The sequence below is a fragment of the Labrus mixtus genome, chromosome 3 (genome assembly GCF_963584025.1).
Source record: "Labrus mixtus chromosome 3, fLabMix1.1, whole genome shotgun sequence".
Taxonomy (NCBI): Eukaryota; Metazoa; Chordata; class Actinopteri; order Labriformes; family Labridae; genus Labrus; species Labrus mixtus.
Genome location: NC_083614.1, coordinates 18,688,764 through 18,711,204, shown reverse-complemented (window position 1 = coordinate 18,711,204; position 22,441 = coordinate 18,688,764). Strand labels below are relative to the sequence as shown.

The following is a 22,441-nucleotide window of genomic DNA, read 5'->3' as shown; positions in this document are numbered from 1 at the left end:
TGAACTCCAGCTCAGATGAAACATGAAGCAGTGGAGCCTGTGCAGCAGCCGAAACAAGCAGCCGAAACTTAATCCGGACTCATTCATACACCTGTCATTGTAAAACTACACAGATTAAGAGAGTATCAACTTCCAGTTTTAGCATTTCAAAATAATGCTGCTTTCTGACCAGACCTATACTCATGCAGAGTTTGTACTATTCCAACGGAGCCTACAACTCCATTAGAAGAGTACAAACTATTCTTCCTTGACAACCTGACTTGATAATCATCAGCTGGCTATGTTGTTCATTCTAACTATTATCTTTATTAATTAATTACCAACAACAAGATCAATGTGAAATTAAGAGTTCTGTAAATGTGAGAAATGCAGAGCAAGTCTATAGTGTCATACACTGAAGTTTTAATGTCAAACATCAAAGACAACATGGGCCAGTCATTACATTGTTTAATGTCCTCAAACAGTCAAAGACGTTGGCTTAATGCTCTCAACACTGCAGGCAGAGGTTTTGGCTGACCTTGCATTGTGTATTCATTCTGTCATATCTGTCAACGTCAGAAGATAGACTTGTGCAAAGTTTATTTACCACTTAAGAGTGGTTAATACCAATGATGATGAATCATGTTTGGTAGGGCTGAAAACTATTTCAAGCTAAATCCATATACTGCACTGTATGGATTTGTTGCCTTAAGCACACTGCACCTTTGGTGACAATATAATTAACAATGCTGTAGCTGGTAATTTTCCCTTATCGCTGATGGAAAATTATAGCCTATAACGTTTTTGCTGTGAATAAGTCTTTTATTTGGAAGAGTTTATGTTTTTAGCTACCAGTGCTATTCTGTTTAATTCTGTTCAATATTGTGTCGAGCTGTGGGATCCTGAACAGTGTGCTAGTATTTTTTGGATGAAGATGCATTTAATTATTTTCTGTATGAGTATTTAAAAATGATCTGTAATGTTAAAGTCAATCATAAATATCAGGCTATACATAAACTTAACCGTGAGTTAAATTATTGAGTTTTATATTTGAGAATTAATAAAAACAATGCATAGCCTACATGTGTGAGAGTATTTAAATTAGTGCAACTAGGCCTACCCTTCACTTTTGGAAATTATATATTTTTTAAATTGCAACATAAGTTTGAAATAGAAGGCACTAGAATAATTACCCTTTATAAATGTAGGCCTAAATGTTTTTCAATGCAAATTATAAATATTGGGCTTTATAAGTTTGTATCTGTACGTTTATGGGTATCATTAACTGAAGTCAATTTGTAGCCTACACCTCTTATAACTGTGGACTTTTAAAACTAGGGCTACACGTTTTTATTTTCTATTTATTTATTAGACTATATTTGATTTTTTTTATAATAAGTAAAAGGAAATTGTTTACCATTAGGTAAAATCCAGCGGCACTAGTAAGATATTGGCAATATCAGTAATCACGTAAAATAGCAGAAGCATGCTCTTATTTTGTACTTACATCGTCTCCCTTCCGGTACATCGTGCGCTCCTGAGCCGCTCTCTGTTCCTATTTCAGAGAGTTTTCAGCGGACCACAGAGGCTGCACATTCCTCTGTAGGCGCGGCGGACTTTCCCGAGCTGCAGGTTGTTTCGTGTTAGAGTTGGGAAAAAAAAAAAAAAAAAAGAAATAGAAAGTGTGTCGACTCCGTGTCAGTGGGCTAATGAAGCTGTTAGAGTGCTTTATTAACAGGAGCTACTATCTGTTCGCCGCAGGTGCAGTGGTAAAGGGGGGCCCAGTGGGAAATGGACCTCGAGACGCAATCAGTGCTCGTTTTCAGGGAGAGTGACGGACTGGTTTGAGGTAAGTCGCCGTATTGTTTCTGTTTATAACTTTTAAACTCATGTTATGGGCTACGTCCTTTAAGTGTAACCGCAGCATGGGCTATTTAAAAAAAAATATAGACTACTGGTTAAGTAAGTTACTTTAACAGGCAGAGCTCCTGCTACATCGTTGAATTGTAGGCTGATAGAGCCTTTAAAGGTCTGACCTATTACCATTTAAAAAATAATCCGGAAACCAGGATTGAGGCAGGTTTAATCCTCTGGAGTGAAAAGGGGTATCGAATGGACACCGGGCAATTTAACAACAATTTCATTGTCAGTGCTTATCGCCTTATAATAACAGATTATTCATTAACGTTGTCTTTTCAGTGGTTTTGTGGCCATGGCGGGCTGCTGGAAGGTGTTTCGCCGCACCTGTCTCTGCTGTTTGTCCGAGGAGGAGAAGAGGACCATCGCTGTGGACAAAGAAATTAAGAGGATCCTCAAGCAGCAGAAGAAGAAGGAGAGAAGGGAAATTAAAATCCTCCTGTTAGGTCAGTAAGTGCACACATACACTACCTCACACTGCTGAATGCCTCTTGGTTACATTAAGGATGGCACTATAATAGCACTATAATGGCACTACATATACATCTATATATATATATATATAAAGCAAATTTAAATTACACATTGTCTTTGGTATACAATGGAATCAAAAAAGAAACACCCTGCATACAGATCAAAACTGCTTGGCCTGTTTGGTAGCCTGCAGCCAAGAGAGAAAACTATGTAAAGCATGTGTCACTGAGTGAGTATGTAAAGAATGGGCCAGTTTGGGTTTGGTTTTACCTGGAAACCAAACTGGCACCAGGCACACTTTACAGCTGGTTTGATCACTTTGGATTTAATGGAGTTGTAAGCAGGAAGAAACAATATAGAACATTTATTTGCAAATAAATTCACATATAAAGCCCAAAATGAGTAATTTGATCCTTCCCTTGATGTATGACTCTTAACTTGGCTTGTATTTGCCACATGTGGTAAACTAAATGTCTCTTTTTGACTTCTACATATTGGGATTTCTTATTTATTATACCCAATCTATTTATTTTATTTTGGTGTACTAATAAGTCTTTTTCTCATTAAACATTTATCTAGTCATTTTCCTGCAGTAATTAATTAATACATTTATTTTTTAAGGTGGGCAACTCAGTCTTGAACAAAGACCACCATTAAAAAACTTTCTGGAAATACAATATTGAGTGAAAGACTATTTACCTTTTATTTAACAAGTTTGCCTTTTGTTGAGCTTCTTTTCAGAAAACAAATCAAAATGCTTAAGATGTGAAGGTGTTAGAACCTCTGCTAAACACCTGACAGCGGGCAACCCTGCAATGATATAGAGAGACAGTAAACATATTATTGCCCCATCTAACTTCCTCTTTCTATGTTTAAAAATGACAGAAAACAAGTGCTCATATACAGGAACAGGACTGTCTATAAAACCAGCACTCTTAAGCAACCAACTCATGACTTGAGAAGACTAAAGAAAGCTTTAAAGTGTCAAGTTTAATATTGATTTAATGAGGCCATCAAAGAACATAAATCACGTTTATTTTTGAAGCTAGGGCACAAAGTCTGGTCCGATTTGCAGTCAGAGCAAGCATAAATTCATCAGAGGATTGAAATCTAAAAAACGATGAGTTGGATGACAAAATATGTTTGCCTGTTAGTAATGGTGTAAGAGGGAAACAGTTGCCCAGAGGTAACAAACCTGCAGAGCCTTCATTTCCAGGGTAAAGCCTACCTACAGTATGTCAGTAAATTCAAGTAAAATAGAGCATTCACTTGTGATTTGGAGAGAGAGTTGTAGATCACAAGAGGTCCCCAGGTAATATAAGTTGTAATGTGCTAATACATAAGGGAATTGGACATTTGTCTTTTTTTGGTTGCTGGGTGCATGTAGTGCATGGACTGTCAGAGATTTTTGTCTGAAAAAGGTGGCTGGTGCTGGTGGTAATGATGCTGGTAAGAGTGCTAAGACTGAACAAAAGCCATAAAACATTGGGTCTTTTTACAAGGCAATAAGCAGTGAGAAGCTTAAAGAATTAGCCCATTAAAAACTGGAATCTAAACGTATTTGTTTTATTGCTTCTTTCCTCATTCCAGACAAACATTTTCACCTCTGTGGGCTCGATGACTTTGTTTCTATAAACTGTAAATACTTATTCACACAAGGTCATTCATACTTACTAGTACATTAGAGTTTTCGTTCCAGCTTACCTTCATGAGTTGGAAAATGTGGAGGTAACCTATAAAGACAGCCTCAAATCAACAAACAGGAGAGATTAAAAACAGGACCTTTGTACAGTGGATGCCGGTGTAGTCGCAGGTGTTGTCCTGTTTATACAGTCCTACTTAATATGATGCATTTCAATGACTGTTATTTCAACACTTTTGAACTCAGGAACTGGGGAGAGCGGCAAAACAACCTTCATCCGTCAGATGAGGATTATCCACGGACGAGGCTTCTCAGACGAGGAGAGGAGGGCCTTTGCCAAATGCATCTTCCAGAACATTTTCACAGCCATGAAGGCCATGACAGGAGCCATGACCGCACTCAAAATCCCCTACTCAAACCCAGAGAATGAGGTAGACCCATATCTACTGTAACCTAAACCAAAATAAAAAACAACAAAGTACACCCCCATAGAAAAAAGGCAAGTAAATGCAGGTTTGCAGCTAGTTTTGGGATCATGCCCACATTAAACAATAGGCATCAAAAGGACAGAAACACACACACAGCATGTTGAAGTCTATAAATAGAAGCTGTCAGTAGCACAGTGACTCAGCGATCCTTGAGTAAGGCCGATGTTGAAGGAACACAGAGACTACCCCCGACAACATGTCTTCACTCTGGTGCAATAGGCAGTTTCTTTAGTGGGATGACAACAGGATTTCGACATCACAAAGTCCTTAACAGTCTCTCTCTTTCTTTCAGATCTACGCCAAGTGGCTGCAGGATGTACACACAGTGCAGATCTCCCAGCTGGACCGGGGTTACGTGGACGCAATTCGCCGCCTCTGGGCAGACTCAGGCGTCCGCATCTGTTATAACCGCCGCTGCGAGTACCAACTCCTAGACTCCACAGAGTAGTGAGTACCTGTGTTGCAGCTACACCCGCTGTCAGGGTGGAGAATCAGAGCTTATCACTTGATGTCACAATGACAAGCTGCCAAAGATATGTGAGGAAGAAGATATTTCGCAAGACAGGGCATCACATCTCCTTTTATCTTAGTGGATTCAGAGGTTGCTTTCACTGTACAGTTATCAAACTAGATGTGCAGCTACCATTTCATTTTCATCATATAATATTTGTCTTCTCTGATTGATCTTTCAATCTGTGAAATAAACGAGGAGTCAATAAATGGTAATGAAAATTTATAGCCCATAGCCTGGCTAATGGATAACAGGAGAACATGTAGGTGACATATTGTAGTAATGTTTGTTAATGTCATACCTGACCTTTGTACCAAAATTAACAGGCGGACACAGTACAAATAGGGCTGTCACATGCTGTTACATGCTTGTCTTATTGGACAATCCTATTGAAAGAGAGAAATAAGGAGGGCTGGAGAAGCTTTGTGTCTGAAATACGATAACTTTTTATGATTAATCCGTCGTAATTTACTTTAAATAAAAGAAAATATCTCAGTGTTAAAATATCTTATATTTGATTATATTCCATATTATTTTCACCGGTTATTTTTTCATCATTTTATTTTTGAGATGCTTTTTTTGCCCACTCCTCCTCACATCCATGTTTATCACTGCAGTGATTAGAATTCAGTTATACTTTGTACTTCGTACTGAGACCACTGGAGGGAGCTGCTGCTTTACAGACGGTTCTGCTCCCAGCCGTCGTTAAAAACCACCAGTTGATCAAGGAGTATTTGAGGACAACAGCCAAATGTCTCTTGAGCCGTTAATCATCTTTATTAAACTGAAACCATCATGAAACGATTCGATAGACAGAAGGCGTGAGCTTCAACCACTCAGACACTGGCCTCAGCCTGTCTCTGTTTTCTTTCTTTTCCAATGCTTTTCTGCTCTGTGTTTACCCAGCAGCTCTATCATCACTGTGTGTGTACGATAAGAGACAGGCAGTCTACATTAACAAATGACAGCTTATATCAACACGAGCTGTAAAGCTGAAGTCAGTGCACTGGTTGATATGGACTCCCTTCTTGTATTTTTAAACACTGTTTTTTTTTCTTCATATATCTTGTGTTACAACAGTTTTGTTTTTATTGATGTGGCTTGATGGGATGATAAGATTATCTTTCAGCACTGTTGTAAAACTCTCTTTATCTTTTTTTTGTCTTTCAGCTACATGAGTAATCTGGACCGCATCTCTTCCCCAGAGTACATCCCGACAGAGCAGGACGTGCTGCGAGTCCGATTCCCCACAACAGGCATCCATGACTATTCCTTCACCATAAAAAACATCACACTAAGGTGGCCGCTCTTTTATCTGTCAGAGGCGTGAATCTAATACGGACAATATTCATTGCACAGTGAAAAAAAAAGAAAAGGCTTTGTCCGCTCACAGCTATCGGGACTCCTTAGGATCAGATATCTCATGTCATCTGTACAAAGCCCCTGGCAGGATGGGGCTACCAACATCTGTTGCTATTTTTTTCTTTAGCAGACAAAAATCCATGTTTACTTAAAGAGAACATTGTGTTCCCAAAGGAAATGACACCTTAATTACAAGGTTTGGCTCCTGATCAAAACAACCTTTAATGAAGAAGTGATCGATCTCAATTCTTTAAAAACATGTAAAAATTCTGTTTTTTACTTGGTAATTAGTACACCCTCTGTATGTAATATTATTTCAGAAAGGAGCTCTGATGAAAAAAAGAACCATTTAGTTACATTTCTCAATCAGCTCCTTCATGACTATGCTGTCTGAGTAGAAAGATGACATGCTGTCAGTGTTGGTACAGTCTACTTCCTGAACAAGCAGCCTCGACTCATTAACAGCTGTGTGAGAGCCACATGTGGTTGTAAGAACAGTGTGTACGTATTAGGAGAGTTGCAATGTTGGTGTTGGTCTTGTCTCTATTTCAGCACAATGAATCTGAAGGTATTATTATTCTGTCATTCATGCGACCATGTCCCTTCTGTATGGACGTCAATTACACCAATTACTGTGAGCTGTCAGAGCTTTGGTAGGAAATTAGCTTTTATGGTCAATACTTAAAAAGACAAAAAAAAAAACGTCTGTAGGGTTTTTTTCTTACCCCTTTTCAACTCTTCCCTCCTTCCTTTGATAGGATTGTGGACGTAGGTGGTCAGAAGTCAGAGCGTCGGAAATGGATTCACTGCTTTGAAAATGTCACCTCCCTCATATTTCTGGCATCCCTCAGCGAGTACGACCAGGTTCTGGAGGAGAGAGAAACCATAGTAAGTCAACAAGTGTGGGTGTGTGCGTCTGTGTGTGTCTGTGTGTGTACTTGGCCTTTCAGAACTTTGACGATGTGTTTGTCTGGTAGACAAATGTCGGTCTGAAAGGCAGCCTGACCGTTGAGTTGTTGTGTCGAATACAACAAAGGAGGTTACAACATCAATTAGTAAAGGTGGGGCACAACGTAAACATGCAACCATAGTTTTGTTAATTTGTTAATCTTTGTTTTGTATGTTTTTTATATATATATGTATATATATATATATATATATATAAAAAATCTTCGATGTGAAGCTGTCCTCCTTTACATTATTTCCATGATAATTAACTTGATCTATTCTGGAGTTAAATTGATGATCAGAAAGAGAAACCGTTTTTTAAAGCACCCTTGACTCTGGGAAACTGGAATGAACAACTTTTTCAAAGTTTTATAGACAGAGCATACAGGGACTAGTTAAAATGATCTTGATAACCCAAACCATTATTCATCCACTGCACTCCCAGTTCGAAGTGCTTCCATGCGATTCAGACTGCCAAGAGTCACAAAAAATGTTTATAAAAAATCATTTGTACCAAATGCAATAAAATGATTAAATTCATAAAGGAAAAAACGTCTTAAAACTCTGGCTTATTGTTATACTAAATTATTATTTTAAATTCACGAACCATGCTGACTGTGATGTTGCAGAGGACTACAGGCGCTCTCCTGGTTTCCTGCTGTGCTTGAATGTTGTCTTGTTTGTCCTAATGTTTTTTCTGTCTTGTTCTTGTGAAGCCAAAGACAATTTTCCACTTTGTGGACAAATAAAGTTCTATTCTTCTTCTATTAAAACCATTATTCTATTAACATGAAAACAGGCTTTTCCCACCTATTGGTCAAGATTCAGCAAATAATATGCTTTACATTTAAACTGATTCATATAGTAGAATTATGATTTCAAATTTACCTCTTAGACTTATTAAAGATTCAGATGTTTATAGGCCATTCTACGGAAATTGGTTCAAAGTCAGGTTGGAAACATTTTGAAATGTTTTAAAGGTACCATATTATGCTTTTTCTGGTTTTATATGCTCTTTAGTGTGTTTTCCATGTGTCCTGTGCATGTTTAGGTGCATCTATTTGCAAAAATTCAAAGTCCGCGGAAACGCAGCTTCTTCTACGTCCTCTTGTTAGCTGTAGCATTAGCCGCATGTAACACTCGGTTCTAGCCCCCCTCGATAAAAATTTGTCAGTGCGGCGTCATTGTCAGTGTGAGATCACTGATCTAAGTCCATTGGCTCGTTGTGGCAAGCCCAGCAGCTCATGTTGAAATTTCCGAGACGTGCTGAGCAACTGACCAATAACGACAGAGCGGCAGACCAATCAGAGCAGACTTGGCCCACGTGGGGCTCTGCAGTGGGGGCTCAGCAGAGCGTAGCTGACGGACTCAAAGCGGAGCAAATCTAAAAAATGGTTTAAGTGTTATTTACATAAATTGAAATTTAGGGGTCAGGATTGGTGACAGCTACTTCTCAATAGAAAGTACCCTATACATGATATTTATTTATTTATTTAGCTTATCACTATCTCATTTAATGCCCTGGGTTTAAATAGATCATAATATAATCTCAGTAAATATCCATGTCTGAATACTTAATTGTTATGTTAAATCTTTTTTTGTAATGGGACTGCACTTTGAACTAATTCGGTAGAATGCCCCTTATAGCTGGTTTAGCAAAATGTAAGTATTATCTATCTGTATCTACCTCACCATGCATACATTCCTCTCATCCTAACATTATCACAGTCACTATTACAGCAGTCTTTTCATTTGTTCACCAGCAGGTTTCACTCGAGCACAAGAATCCACTCTCCCTTTCCTCCTCCCTCTCATCCTGTCACTAAGCCCTTTATCTCTCTCAGCCACTTTTCTGTCTGCCAACACATTCATTAACCTCCACAGTGGCCCATGTGCTCCAGATCCCTCCCCCCTCCCTCCCCCATACACTCCTCCCTCCTCTCTTTAATGGACCACCTCATCCTCAGCCACCAAAGTCCTTCTTGCCATCTCTAACATCTCGGGTCCTATTTTGATTGCGTAAAGCACGTTGTCTAACCGCTTGGCGCATTTTGGTATTTACATCGCACACGATCTGGGTGCAGAGCGCAAAGAGGATGGATTATGTGGCTTGATTATACATTGTTGTGTTTTGGGTGTAACATGAATCAAACCAATCAGAGTGTCAGATCCAACTCCCTTTAAGAGTCAGAAGAGTCCGTTGCTATTTACACAGCGGATTTCAATTTTGATTCTGAGATAGAACTCTTGCCAGCTCATCTAACTTATCTGCTTTCATTTTGCCCTTGAACACACAGAACACATACAAGACACTGTATGAAATATGTTGTTGGCGGATTTAAGTTTTTATTACACTGAATTATTCCCACAATATCAGAAATGTTCAGAAAAGACGCAGTGAATATTTCCAAATGAGGCACAAAAGCGTATTCTTATTAACTTTTAAAATGTACAGACACACTGACAGGATGTTAACTAATGTTCTGTGAGCTCCACATTTAATACAGACAGGCTGTGAACATTTATATACTTATTTTCTCTGCAGGAATTATTTGCTACATTCACTAATTGGTGCGTAGTGGACACTGGACAATCAGTACTAATATATTTTGACTACATTGTTGGTGGCACTCAGTTATTTAGAAGTTTAACTATAAATCCAACTCTCTGTTACACAAGAGCATGTTAGTGTGTGCTTCATGTGTTTCTGTGTGTATTAGATATGCACGTTGGAGCGAGCGCCCACGGAGGTAGAGCCTGGATACGAAACAGAAACAGCTCTCTATCTCTCAGCCCTCCATCCCATTAAAACTCAATTTAAACGTATCAGCAGATGTACTGATATTAAACTGTGGAGTAGATACGCAATTCAACTAATGCATCTTCCTAATATCAGGAACTTACTGTGCCACAGACTTAAGACTTCAGATCAGGCTTTAGGTAGTCTAAGCCGTCATTTTCTGCATCAACAAGATAGGAACACAGCAGCTTTTCACCTGACCACACCTCATTTTAAAACAAACACACCCTTGGGCACTAACCAGAGTGCAAGTTCATTTGCTATTTGTTTCTCTTCAAGTGAAAATCATCCTTTAAAGTGTCATCTCTGAAATCCCATTCTCCACAATAGTATCCACCCCGTATTGAGCTAAAGTGCTTCAGACTCACATATCTGATTTTGTCTCCTTCTTCAGAACCGGATGCATGAGAGTCTGGCTCTGTTTTACACCACCATCCATTCTCCATGGTTCCTCAACACCTCCATCATCCTCTTCCTCAACAAGACTGACATCCTGGCTGACAAAGTCCAGACCTCTGACCTACAGAAATACTTCCCCAGCTTCCGTGGTAAGATGTGGACCCCGGTGGGTGCCTGTTTAATTTAAAGTGAGGTTTTATAAAATGAATTGGACAAACTGCATTAGTAGGGAATTTAATTTAGTGAACATAAAAACATCAAGAGTGACTTAATCAAATTTCTGATCACAGATTTAGTAGATGCAGTTTTTTGTCAAGCTACGTTTTTCATTTTGTGATTTGCTTTCTTCATTGGCTTGGAGTGAGTTTGGCTGGATCAAAACAAGCCTCAACACTTCTAGACTGAAATATTTTTAAGTTGCCTTAAAATTCTGTACAGACCTGCGTTAGCATGCAGGTGTTAGCATGCTAACATCGTTAACTAAGATGATGAACTAATTAAACATGTTTTCATGGGAAACGTTTTCTTGTAAAGCATCATCAGTTTAGGATTTTTTATACTATTTTTTTAGGAAACAATGGGGCAGAGCATATTCAGTAGCCTATTTTAAATACCTCAATTTCAGCCTGTTGCTCACAGATGGGTCACAATGTGGACTCAATCATGTCAGAGATGAAAGGGGTTGTGATTTTGTTTTCCTCCAGCAAGTTATCTTTTTGCATGTAGCTTTCTCATCACATCCACCTACCCAGATTGAAATTAAATATTATTTTCAAAATAATATTTGAAAAAGTGATGCATCCCTCAGTCTGAAGTGGAAAGGTTCTCCCTCCATGATTACAGCTATATCAGATATCTCTATTTATGTAAACACACACACACACGCACACACACACACACAAACATACACGTGCAAATGAGTCACTTCCAGGTGCTTGGTGTGCTTAATGATGCGGCTGTCGCTCTCCTGGTGTGAAAGGCTGTCGAGCTTTGCCCTAACAGTCCCCACCTCCTGTGACACCCCACAACCCCCCCATCACCACCCTCTCTTCTTCTGTTACCCTTGGCAACCACAGAGAGATACTTCGCTTCCCGTATGCACTATACCCCACAAACCTCTGGGGTAAATTTGTGAAATATGTGTATGTGGGTGCATGGTGGGAGTTAGTGACTGCCAGCAATTATCTTTTGTGTGTCTGCAGTGCAGAGACTGTATTTTACCAGCAGCATTAGCAGTGTAAAATAATGACTCACATAGGGTCAAGCTCTTAAATGTCAATTTAAGAGTTCCCAACCTGGCTGCTCTTTGCTGCTAATGCTGCTTTCGCTGCTTTGTCGCTCATCTTACTGCTACTGGAGCAACTTTTAAAGGCTGCTGGTGTTATCTGCCATGCAGACTGAAACACTTGAAAATTTGATTTGTTTATTTAATAATAAGTCAATTGAAAAAAATGATTGTGCCATTTAAGAAGCAATAACTCCAGTTGGACATAAATATATAATTTACAGTATTTTTAATTAATTATTAATGAATACTTGAAATTATTAGTTTTCTTAAATAATTGGTTTCTGCTGGGGAAATACTATTATCTAACTTGATTCTGGGGAAACAAAATAATAAGCCAAAATAGAAAGATGTTTAGTGTAGACTACACCAAACACCTAAATAAAAAAAGGTTTAAAGTTTTATTATGTGAATGTGGATGTGGGAGAAGCAATGAATTTCTTCAAAACTGCTATGAACTCTCTATGCGCTCCTCTGATTCCTGAAGAAAAAAGCTTAAAAATGAAGAAAAAACATAAAGAAAAAAATTATCACATTTTATACACTATTGTGGCAAGAAAAGTGATACATTCTGAAATTTGCGGAGCTAGGATAATGTCAATAAATACATTCTGAAGTATTCAATTATTGGACACCGTATTCTTGCTCATGTTGCCCTTGTGTAATGATTTTATGTTACTCTATAAAACATTATGATAAAACGCTATAATACATCAGAATAGGGGCAGACAATTCCATTGAAATCAGGCTCTTATTGGCTATTGTAGGCTGAGAACAATGAATGGACGGTCCTGATTGGCCAAATGCTGCTGTCTTTGCGGTCCTTTTACTGTCTTGCCGCAAAACCAATCACCCTTTGGGGACAAATGAAGTTGAAGTTGAGTTGAAATGAAGTGTGTCTGGTTGAACTAACAAATCCTTGAGGAGCCTGTTACTATTAATATAGTTATTTTAAAGTTTTTTAACATGCTGCTACAGTACAAAACTTTTCAATATTTTTTAAAAGTAGGAATCAGTGTTTTCCCAATATACATTTAATGCCAGTTTGTTGCTCTTGTTAAACAGTACTTTTGATAGTAGCTTTGGTGTCCCTTTCAGGAATTGCTCTTTAGAAAATGTCCTGTTTGTTGTCTCCCCTAATAGTGAACTGAGATATCAGTCTTGAATCAGGTGTGTGGTTGATATGACTGACATGTGGGTGCTGTGTCTGTTACGAGATTGACCAAAAGTAAGGAAGAGTTAGCATTTCCAATATGGCAACCGACATTGTTAGGTTTTATTTCTTATTTATAGAAACCAATGGGTGATGTCACTGAGAGTATGTCCTTGCTATATATAAAAGCTATCAGTAAAAAAAAACAATTATCACGGGAGTTGCTGATTTAATTACTTTCAATGGAGAAATGGATCAATTGACTTCATTTAATATCTCTAGTTGCACCCAAAGCAATCTTTTGCCATTTTTTCGTCTTCTCCTGTCACTCATGTTTCTTTTCACCTCTGTCACAGGTAAGAGGAGAGACCCAGAGGATGCAAAGAACTTCATCCGTAAACTGTACGAGCAGCAGGCAGTCAATCGTGACAGGAGGGAGGAGTGGAAGACTCTGTACCCACACTTCACCTGCGCCACAGACACACACAACATCCGCACGGTGTTCAATGACGTCAAGGATACAGTGCTACTCAAATCTCTCAGGGACTACGGAGTCATCTGAACCTTTACTCAGTGGGGAAAAAAACTGGACAAAAGCAGTGAATTTGTCTCCTCTTTACTCAAGTGAATTCAGCGCTGAAGAAGGCCGATATGTTGCCTCGTTTTCCTCGTAAGAAATGTAGGATGGCGATCAGACCATTGCCTGTTCTTCATCCTCATCTTCATCTAAATCAAGAAGCAGGTAAAGAAAAAAGGGACACGTTTGCACTCACCTTTATCACCATCACTACCACACTTAGTCCTCTTCTTTCCCTCAAGTAGAAACATCAAGATGTTAGGGAGATTGGGAGAAACAACAAGACTGAGTGACTGAAGTACTGTGCTGCAATTAACGGAGTAATGACTTCTACAAGTGGACCGGGGGTCATGCTTGAGTTCACCATCCAGTCACACACACACAATCAACGTTTATTTAAACCCACCAGATGCATTCAGGTAGAACAGATTCTCCTTCACAGTAAAAACAAATAGTTGGTATTATGTAGCGAAAATGGCTAAATAGATGAGTTACATTATACTGCAACTTGTTTATATTAAACATCATGAATCAGAAGAACATCTCTCTTTGATAAGTCTCATAAAAGAAAGTTCATTTTAGAAACACTGCCCTCCTGTTAAGAGTGTAAATCCGTATTGATTACTGTTATCTAACACTGGCCATATTTCTTACATATTATCTGTATTCACCTACACATTGTTTTGGCCTAATCAACAAGGCGCAGGAAGATTGGGTAACAGTTTATAATTTGAATCCCTGGTTATAGTGCATTGTGTTTAAGAAAATGAAGAAACCAGATTCCTTAAACGATTATATATTTAAATATTTGAACATGAATGCATATTTCTAGCCTGTGTTCAAGAGGTCTGCAAAGGTTAAAGAACAATTCCCTCTATTGTTATCCATTTATTTCTCTCTCCTACTCATGAAATCGTAGTTTTCTATGAAAAGATATTTAGGTTTGATAATCAGGCAGCTGCACACTGAATAAGGAGGTATGTTTTGATCGGTTTGTAATTTGTGTTTGGCATATTACTGTTTTGCTCAAGTGCCCTTATTAAGCAACACACTGAATCCTTATCTGCCCCACTGCCCCCCCCCCCCCCCCCCCGATGTCATATCCAAAGTCCTGACAGTGAGGTATGTCAACAACCTGAAATATGTTCACTACTGATGTACTGCCCAGACAGATTAATTACGTACATGACGAAGGAGATGGAAGTGGCTATAATGAATATTTGTTATAAAACTGGATCACTACTGCTTGTATAATATGTTAGTTTTGCAAAACTTTAGTCAACTCTATGAAGTGAAGGCATCTGTCAGCTCATTGTAATGAACGATTATTATTTTCTTTTTTCTTATTCCTCCTCTGTGCAGTAGACAACCAGGTGTTAAACAAAGTGGTTTGTTGAGCAGCCTAAAAGCCAGACATTTCCCTCCTTAGGGATGGAGTCTGAAAATATTGCTTAATAAAGGTTTTTTTTTTTTAACTGATGGGAAAGTAAATATAAAAACTGTACGCAGTTTGCCACATGAAACTGAAACCTGATAACATGTAATTTTATCAAAAGTCTGCTGCATCCAAGTGCCCAAAAGAAATCAGTTTAAGCTGTTTAAAGTGCTTGAATGTTTATTTTCCATGATGTCCAAAATTCTACCTGCGTAATTTCCGAAATGTCCAGCTGACAGCCGTCAAAAGATTCCTGACAGGTTTACGTGTTCAGGGAGCTCTTCTTTTTAATCGCTCTTCATTCAACGTCTGCGCTGAGTCACTCATTTTTGTTTGAGAGATTCTGTAATGCTTTTTACAACCATCTTCATTTATTTTTTTCTGTCAGCTCAATTCAATTAATACACTTCTGTATAACCAATGCCATACATTTGAATGAAAAAACAAACTTTGGGGACCAACACGTTTTAAAGGTCACCAGTGAGGGAACTGAGACTTGTTTGTCCTGCAAGGAAACAATCGATTGGTACTGAGTTCAAACCGATAATTGTCAAAAATATCCAACTGGTGATCTGCTGGCTAAAGGGTAATGAATATTAATACAAGGTGGCAGTGTGAACTCTCTGTGGGTCCTATTTATATTATTTAGTTTGAAGAGGGGAAGTTAATAATATTGATAGGTAGCATGAGGTTGGCCCCTTTGTGCGTCATTGAGCGTTGAGTGTGAGTGGAGTGGAAAATAATAGAATTTTGTTTTAAATTAACTGTCCTTAATGGGAAGCGTTTTATAGCACACAGTGGTTTTTTGTACATGGTTTTCAGCTGCTGTTGTAATTGTGTATAAAATGTTTGTGATCTCTTCCCTTCTCCACAGATGTGCTAGTTGTTTTATTGAATCTTATGATGCCTTCAAACAAAATCATCCTTTTTTTTTTTGTATATTTACTGATGACAACTGTCCTTTTGATTGATTTTTTAAACTGCTGTATTTTTGAACATTGGTACACGGCTGTGAGTAGAGAGTGTGTTTGCTGCTGAACTTCTTTTCTGCATTGGAAAGCCTCTCATACGTAGACAGTAAATTAAGTCATGTAGACTCAGGTGAAGGAAGTGGGCAAATATATATTTTTTTTAGTTAAAATAAAAAAAAAACTTTTGTCTAATAGATTGTTTTGTTTGCCTTCCCTTGCATTCATAGTCTCTATGTGTGTCTGTGTGATGTGTTTTCATTTCACCACACCCCAAGTTTGTAACCTGCAGTGCAGGAGGTGCATTGGATTGACACGGGAATTTTTCACAGCTGATGCATTTCCATGAACCAGTTTATGTGCGTGACTGTTGACGATTTCCTCTTCCACAGCTATGAAGGGAAACATGTGGATTTGAAACTTAAAGACAGATCAGGCTTTGTAAAGTCAAATAACAGTATCTGTTTGAACGCCGTCCAACAGGAAGATGTAGTCAACTTCCTCATAGATTGGGGACATATTTATTCTACAAACAAATTATTTACTGACAGCCAAAGTACACTCTATACACTTTACATGATACGTTTCTGTAACATATTATACAGCGAGGGAGAGAGGGGTGTGTCAGTGTGTTTACAGCTGTGTGTATGCCAGTAAAATCCAGTAATCAAAAAGGAAAGTTTCAAGCCTTCTCTTAAAAGAACAGAGGGTGTATGCCTTCTGGACCCTGACTGGTCGATGATTCCAAAGGAGAGGGTCCTGATAACTGAAGGCTTTACCTCCCATAGTACATCTAGAGACTGTAGGTACCACGAGCAGGCCTGCATTCTGAGCTGGTGCGTGACCATTAAGAGCTTTGTAAGTGAGAAGAAGGATTTCATTCAATATTTTTTGTGTTTTGTGAATTATTTTTGCTTGGGCAGTCATATGATAAATTTATCGTTTAATCATATTTTTAACTGCATGTTTGAACTTCCATTACTTTTGACTTCATAACAGTTTTGTTATGCTTTTATTTAGTATTTTATAAAGTCTGAAGCTAATTGTACTTCCTGTTTGGATAAAAACCTGCCCTTATTTTGAAAGAATATGAGGACTTTCCAGATGATCAATAGTTACGACTAATCTTAACTACAGAAAAGAACAACTCTTATTCTACCGTGTGCCAAAATGGAAAAAAATAGCACAGGATAAAAAAATGTAAGCTTTAATATTATATTAGACCTTAATCACGGTGTGATTAATGCATTCATGCTGACAGCCCTCATTTTGGCATTTCATTAAATGTTTGTTTCGTCAAATGTTTTTGGGGTTTTGTTTTTTTATAAAATATTTTTGCCTTTCAATAAATGTTTTTGTGATTCATTAAATTTTTTTGCATTCTATGAAATTGTTAGCATTGTGATTTGCACAGTTTATCAGACAATAATATGATCTTAAGAACACTCAAGCTGCAGATTGAGAAGGAGCATTCGAGTGAGTATGAAAGTTTGTCACTTTCATGTCAAGCAGTCTGCTGTTCTTTGTCTTATTGTTCAAAAATAACAAAAAGTTTAGTTTCGGATCTGCCCATAAGAATCCACCAAGATGGAAATGAACCTTCAGAACGGGCTCCATTTTTAGAGGGAACTAACATTGTATTTCTGGCATTTAAAAATGATTGATTCCTCTGGGACTGCATGTGAGTCTCCCAAAAAATGGCTGTGATGAAGAACACGAGAGGATTTGACAGCAGGACGACAGGAAGCTGGGACATATGTGGCCTTTGCTGATAACAAGGAATTCATTTGTGTAAATCTCAAACGAAAACCCACATACGTCATCTCCCTCAGATTCCACCACTGCTGCAGTTCTTGCATGTGTTTGGCTTCCCTGGGTGCAGACTGAAAGTGAAGGAGTCCAGCAGCTTGTAAGATCTCCTGTGCAGAAGTCGAGCTGAGATGTCTACCGGAGGTTAGACGGTGGGCTTTTATAAATTAAAATGTTGCTGCCTGGTTTGTTGCTTTGGACTGCCTGTTGCTGATAAGAGCTGATCAAAGCTTTTTTCCCCTTTTTCCTCTAATCTTCTTTAAGCAGAAACACACACCTGCTTTGAACACATCAAACTCCCCATATAGATATACCGCTGCTGCAATTCCAACAAAAACCCATCACGATTAGTGTGTAAAATAGCTGCACTTATGTAAACACCTGTGGAGCACAAACAATCCAATACAAAACCCTGCAACAAAAAGGGATTTTGATGTTTAGAAAGGTGCACATTTAACTGCATGGTGATTGTTGAAGCTGCTATTTATGATGTTGAATCAGATTGCATAAGTAAGATGTTGCTGTTATTGTGTACCCGCCCTGGCTTAGAAAAGGCTTGTTGTTTGAAGGGTCTTTTCAAAGCAATCACAGCATATAGGCACAAAGGCAAAAAAAAAAAAGTGCTATCAGCCAAAGAAATGAATCAATTTGCCAGCATGAATCACCTCTCAGGTTTCCAAAAACAGCTCCAGCATTTGCAGAGGCAGCTGGCCCTTTTTAGCCTGAATCTCCCGTCGCTGTATCCTGCCTCCCACACATTTCTCAAGTCTGAGGGGGCAAATGTTTGTCTGAATAAGGAAACATCAATAAAACCTACAGGATCTCAACCTCAGTTTGTCAATTAGTGATTTGAGATGTAACAACTTGCGATACATTTAAATATTGATACAAATAAGGCACAATTGGAATTTATAAAACAAAAAAATATATGGATCAAATTGTGATCCTCTTTTTCACCCTCTTTTTAAGCCAGCAAAATGGTGCTACACTTTTGGCTTATCTTGTTTGACGTCATTATGTATCTTGCGTCTGTACTTGGATAGACATGATGGAAGAAAGTTTATGTGGTTGAGCATGCACCTTCCTTTTTAAAACATAGACTGTATAAAACATGGATGCAGTCTCGGTGATGTCACCCATTCATTTCTGATAAAGTCTTTTTTAGCTTATTATTTGCTTACATTTCAAATAAACCTTCAATTGTAACACATAGAACCTCACAATCTCATAAATTAAAATAAATATGACAATAGCCTATGTATCACAGAGAATGACTCTAGAGGGTTGATGCTTTTAAATGTTTTTATTAAATGAAAAAAAAACAGCGACAACAAGAAAAAACATGTCAAACCAAGAGATTGTTAGTCAAAATACAGTGGACAACTAAAAGTCTTCTAGCCTCCTTCCACATCTCCTTACTGTTTTGCTGATGTCATTAGAATTTTGCTAAGCTTACAGTGAAGCTGCGATCAGTTAGAGACTCTGAAATTGACCAAAAAGTGACCTAATTTCCCAACATTTAGATAAATGCAAATGCTTGTGGTGACAGTATGTAAACCACCATAATCTGAACAGTGGTGCTGGTGTTCAATCAAACAGTGCTAACAATCGGTCGGTCGGAACACCTGCCAAGACATTGACACTTGGTTTTATAGATGGGGTGTAGCCTATAGGAGCAATGTGAAAAGATATGACAAAAATATTGTGCCACTATATCAAGAGACTGACGAACGACGCAAAAAGCAAGACCAACATGATGCAGCAAAAATATAAAAAATAAATGTGCATTTTTATATAAACTCAAAAATAGAACATATTTAAAATGTTTCCTGAACAATTTTTTTTCTTCATAATTTGACTTCAGTCTCATTTCTACACAAAATTTCTAAAATTGCTTCATGAGAAAATCATGTCCTGAATCCAGCATTGTTATGTGAGTTGAGTTTATTGTTAGAAGTTAGTACTGTTAAGCATCTAAAAACCACTAAGAGTTGATTATTCAGTAATGAAATCCACAGTAATGTTCCTCATTGTCGTCCCTGCTCTTACATCAATCTATCTATTTTTTGTTTGTTGTTATTGGAGATAAAACAGCTAATAACCATAATGCAGGACATGATATGAAGTACAATAAAATCAAAAGGTTATAATAGGACACACAGTGTTTTGGAGTATCTTCTGTGTGCTGTACTCAGCAGCACCTGGCTCAGCCTGCATCTGGTGCATTAATGAGTTTTTGAGAAACTGCTGCAGGGCTTTGGTTTATTAATGTGGAGTAGAAAGCATCACAAAATGTTCCCAGTTTAAATGAAGGTGAATTTTCAGCAGTGGGATCCCTGTTGGCTCTACTTTGTTCTGAAAATCTCTGCCTCACAGACAGGTTATTAAGCACTAAAGGCAGCTCTGGTCCCGCAGTGCCACAGCCTGAACACATCACATCGCTCCCTGATAGCTCTGTGAAGTAGGTTATTGCAAAGCAGGAGTACAAAGGGCCAAGGTAATGAGGGCTCATATTCACAGTTATGACCTGTGTTTTATTTGATTCACTCAAAAAAAAAAAAAAAAAACTTTACAAAACTTAAAGAATCTTTTAGATAAAATTGAAGTGAAAAAAACAACAACAAATGTTTAAAAAAAAACTTTTAATACCAGGCAGGTCACCTGATCATGCAAAATTATAAGATAGCGGAGCATATGCCTCCATGAAAGCACGAGTCAGAGATTCTTCTTTTGTATGCAGACACCAAAAAACCTTTTGTTCAGCATTTTTGTGGAAAATATTCAAAGTTAGAAATATGTTTCACAGTTTCAAAAAGCATAATGCGATTTCTTTGCCAGAGACTTATAGGCACAAACAGGACAAGATGAGCAAAGAGACAGAGGTAATGTTCACATGGGTTACCAATGTCGTGTGTGATCCAAAATATATGTTCCTTCCCTGTAGCTTTAAAGATCCTGGAAAGCACTTTTGGTTTGTTTTGAGTTTGGCGCCTCCTTCGGACAAAGTGATTTCGCCCTGTACATGTGTAAGAAGTGATTTTAAACAAAAAAACATCTCATCCTGCTTTCTATTTACAATCAAGTGTATATTGTATTGATAATCCTTGACGTAAACATTTTTTATAAAGGCATTTTCAGACATTATTAATAAAAATCAGTCTTGTTGCTGATGGTCTTGTGTGCCTTTATAGAGGCATTAGTATGAAAGTCAGTCTGTTCAGTAACCAGTAAAAAAAATACTTGCAGGAGCTTTAAACTATTCTTGCAAGGAAAATCCTATCACCTAAAATTTGTTTGAATTCTTTCAGTCCTTTCCTGACAGAGTTTCTTATGGAGATGAAGGAAGCACTATGGTCACAGGTATTGGTAATTTAGACAATACAAACAAAAAGGGTTTTGATCCACATAAAATGTCCAAAATTAATCAAATGAAGCAAAAACAGACAGCGCACCGAGGGGAAAATCTTACGCAGAGAGGCAAATTTAATTAAAAAGGGTTTTAGTTTAGGTTTAAAGGAATTCACAGAAATACCAGAGTGAATACAGGAGCTGACAGATAAAGCACAATCTGATGTCTCTTCATTCTAGATGTGAGGACGTGTAGTCTTGATCCAGGAACTGAGGTTGATTGATGGGAAGTTTGGACACACAAATGTATACCAAATAAATAATAATGGAGTGTTATACAAGAAAAACATTGTCTTTTCTGAAACTAACAGAAGGATAAAGCATGGAGGAACAACCCTTACATGGTTCAGACTCTAATAAAATGATGTATCTTCAATAGCTTATCATGTTTCTTTAGGTGTTCCTCTTGTGAGTCGCTCAGAATAAAGGCTGTCGTCTGCAGTCACTCATTTCTCAGTAGCAAAATGTAAATTTCATTGGTTTAAAGAAGTGAAGTATTTATCTATTTTCAGCCTCGTTATTGTACCATGGCGTTATATTTTTCTTTCTTTGGTGTAATGAAGTTTTATTTTATACAATTTGTGGTAGCTTGGCTTACAACAGTTAACAAGAAACAACAACACTGAAAAATGTGAAGGTTATTAATGAGACATTATCATCAGTAACATATTATCTGTTAAATATGATCGGGGGAAGCAAATTGTGATTTTCCTCCCACGCGTTACTTCAAGACCTCTTAAAGGGCTGAGAGCTTGTATATGTAAGATATCTTACATATTGGTCCTTTCACTAAAGTGAGCTAGCCAAATAAGCTAACATGAGCTTAATGAGTCAGTTGACTTGATATCTACAACTTTTGTTTCCTGTTTATGGCAGTATACAAATGTGGTAATAAATTCAAAGACAACATGCAGGAAAAAAACAAAACAAAAAACAGACAAAAGTCGGCACACAATCAGTTGATGATGGGTACATCCCAGTTCCCTTAAATTGCATCCATGCATCCCACACCTGCGTCCTGTCCTTTCTTTTTAATCCCTCCCACCAGAGATGCATGGAGAGACGCAAAGCAAAGAAATGAAGGAGAGTAGGAATGAGGAAATACAATTTTCCTCTGTAGCATCACAAAATATTCTCATTAACCACTGAATGAGTTGTTTGAGATCCCTTTGATTTAATGAGGTAGATAAAAAAATATTCTTTGTTTTGGTGAATCAGAAACCAAATAAAATATAAAACCTGTGAGTGATGCATTTTATAATATTGAATTGTTGAAAGATATTCTT

The 22,441-nt window shown here is 37.8% G+C and overlaps 1 protein-coding gene across 1 annotated transcript; it reads left to right on the top strand.

The window, feature by feature from the left end:
* Positions 1-1,566: 1,566 nt before the first annotated feature.
* LOC132963480 (guanine nucleotide-binding protein subunit alpha-11-like) lies at positions 1,567-16,135 on the top strand. Its single transcript, XM_061033539.1, has 8 exons — positions 1,567-1,828; positions 2,179-2,342; positions 4,259-4,443; positions 4,793-4,947; positions 6,182-6,310; positions 7,132-7,261; positions 10,516-10,669; positions 13,315-16,135. Exons 2-8 carry the CDS (start codon positions 2,192-2,194, stop codon positions 13,518-13,520), a joined length of 1,110 nt encoding a protein of 369 aa, XP_060889522.1. The 5' UTR covers positions 1,567-1,828; positions 2,179-2,191; the 3' UTR covers positions 13,521-16,135.
* The last annotated feature ends 6,306 nt before the right edge of the window (positions 16,136-22,441 follow it).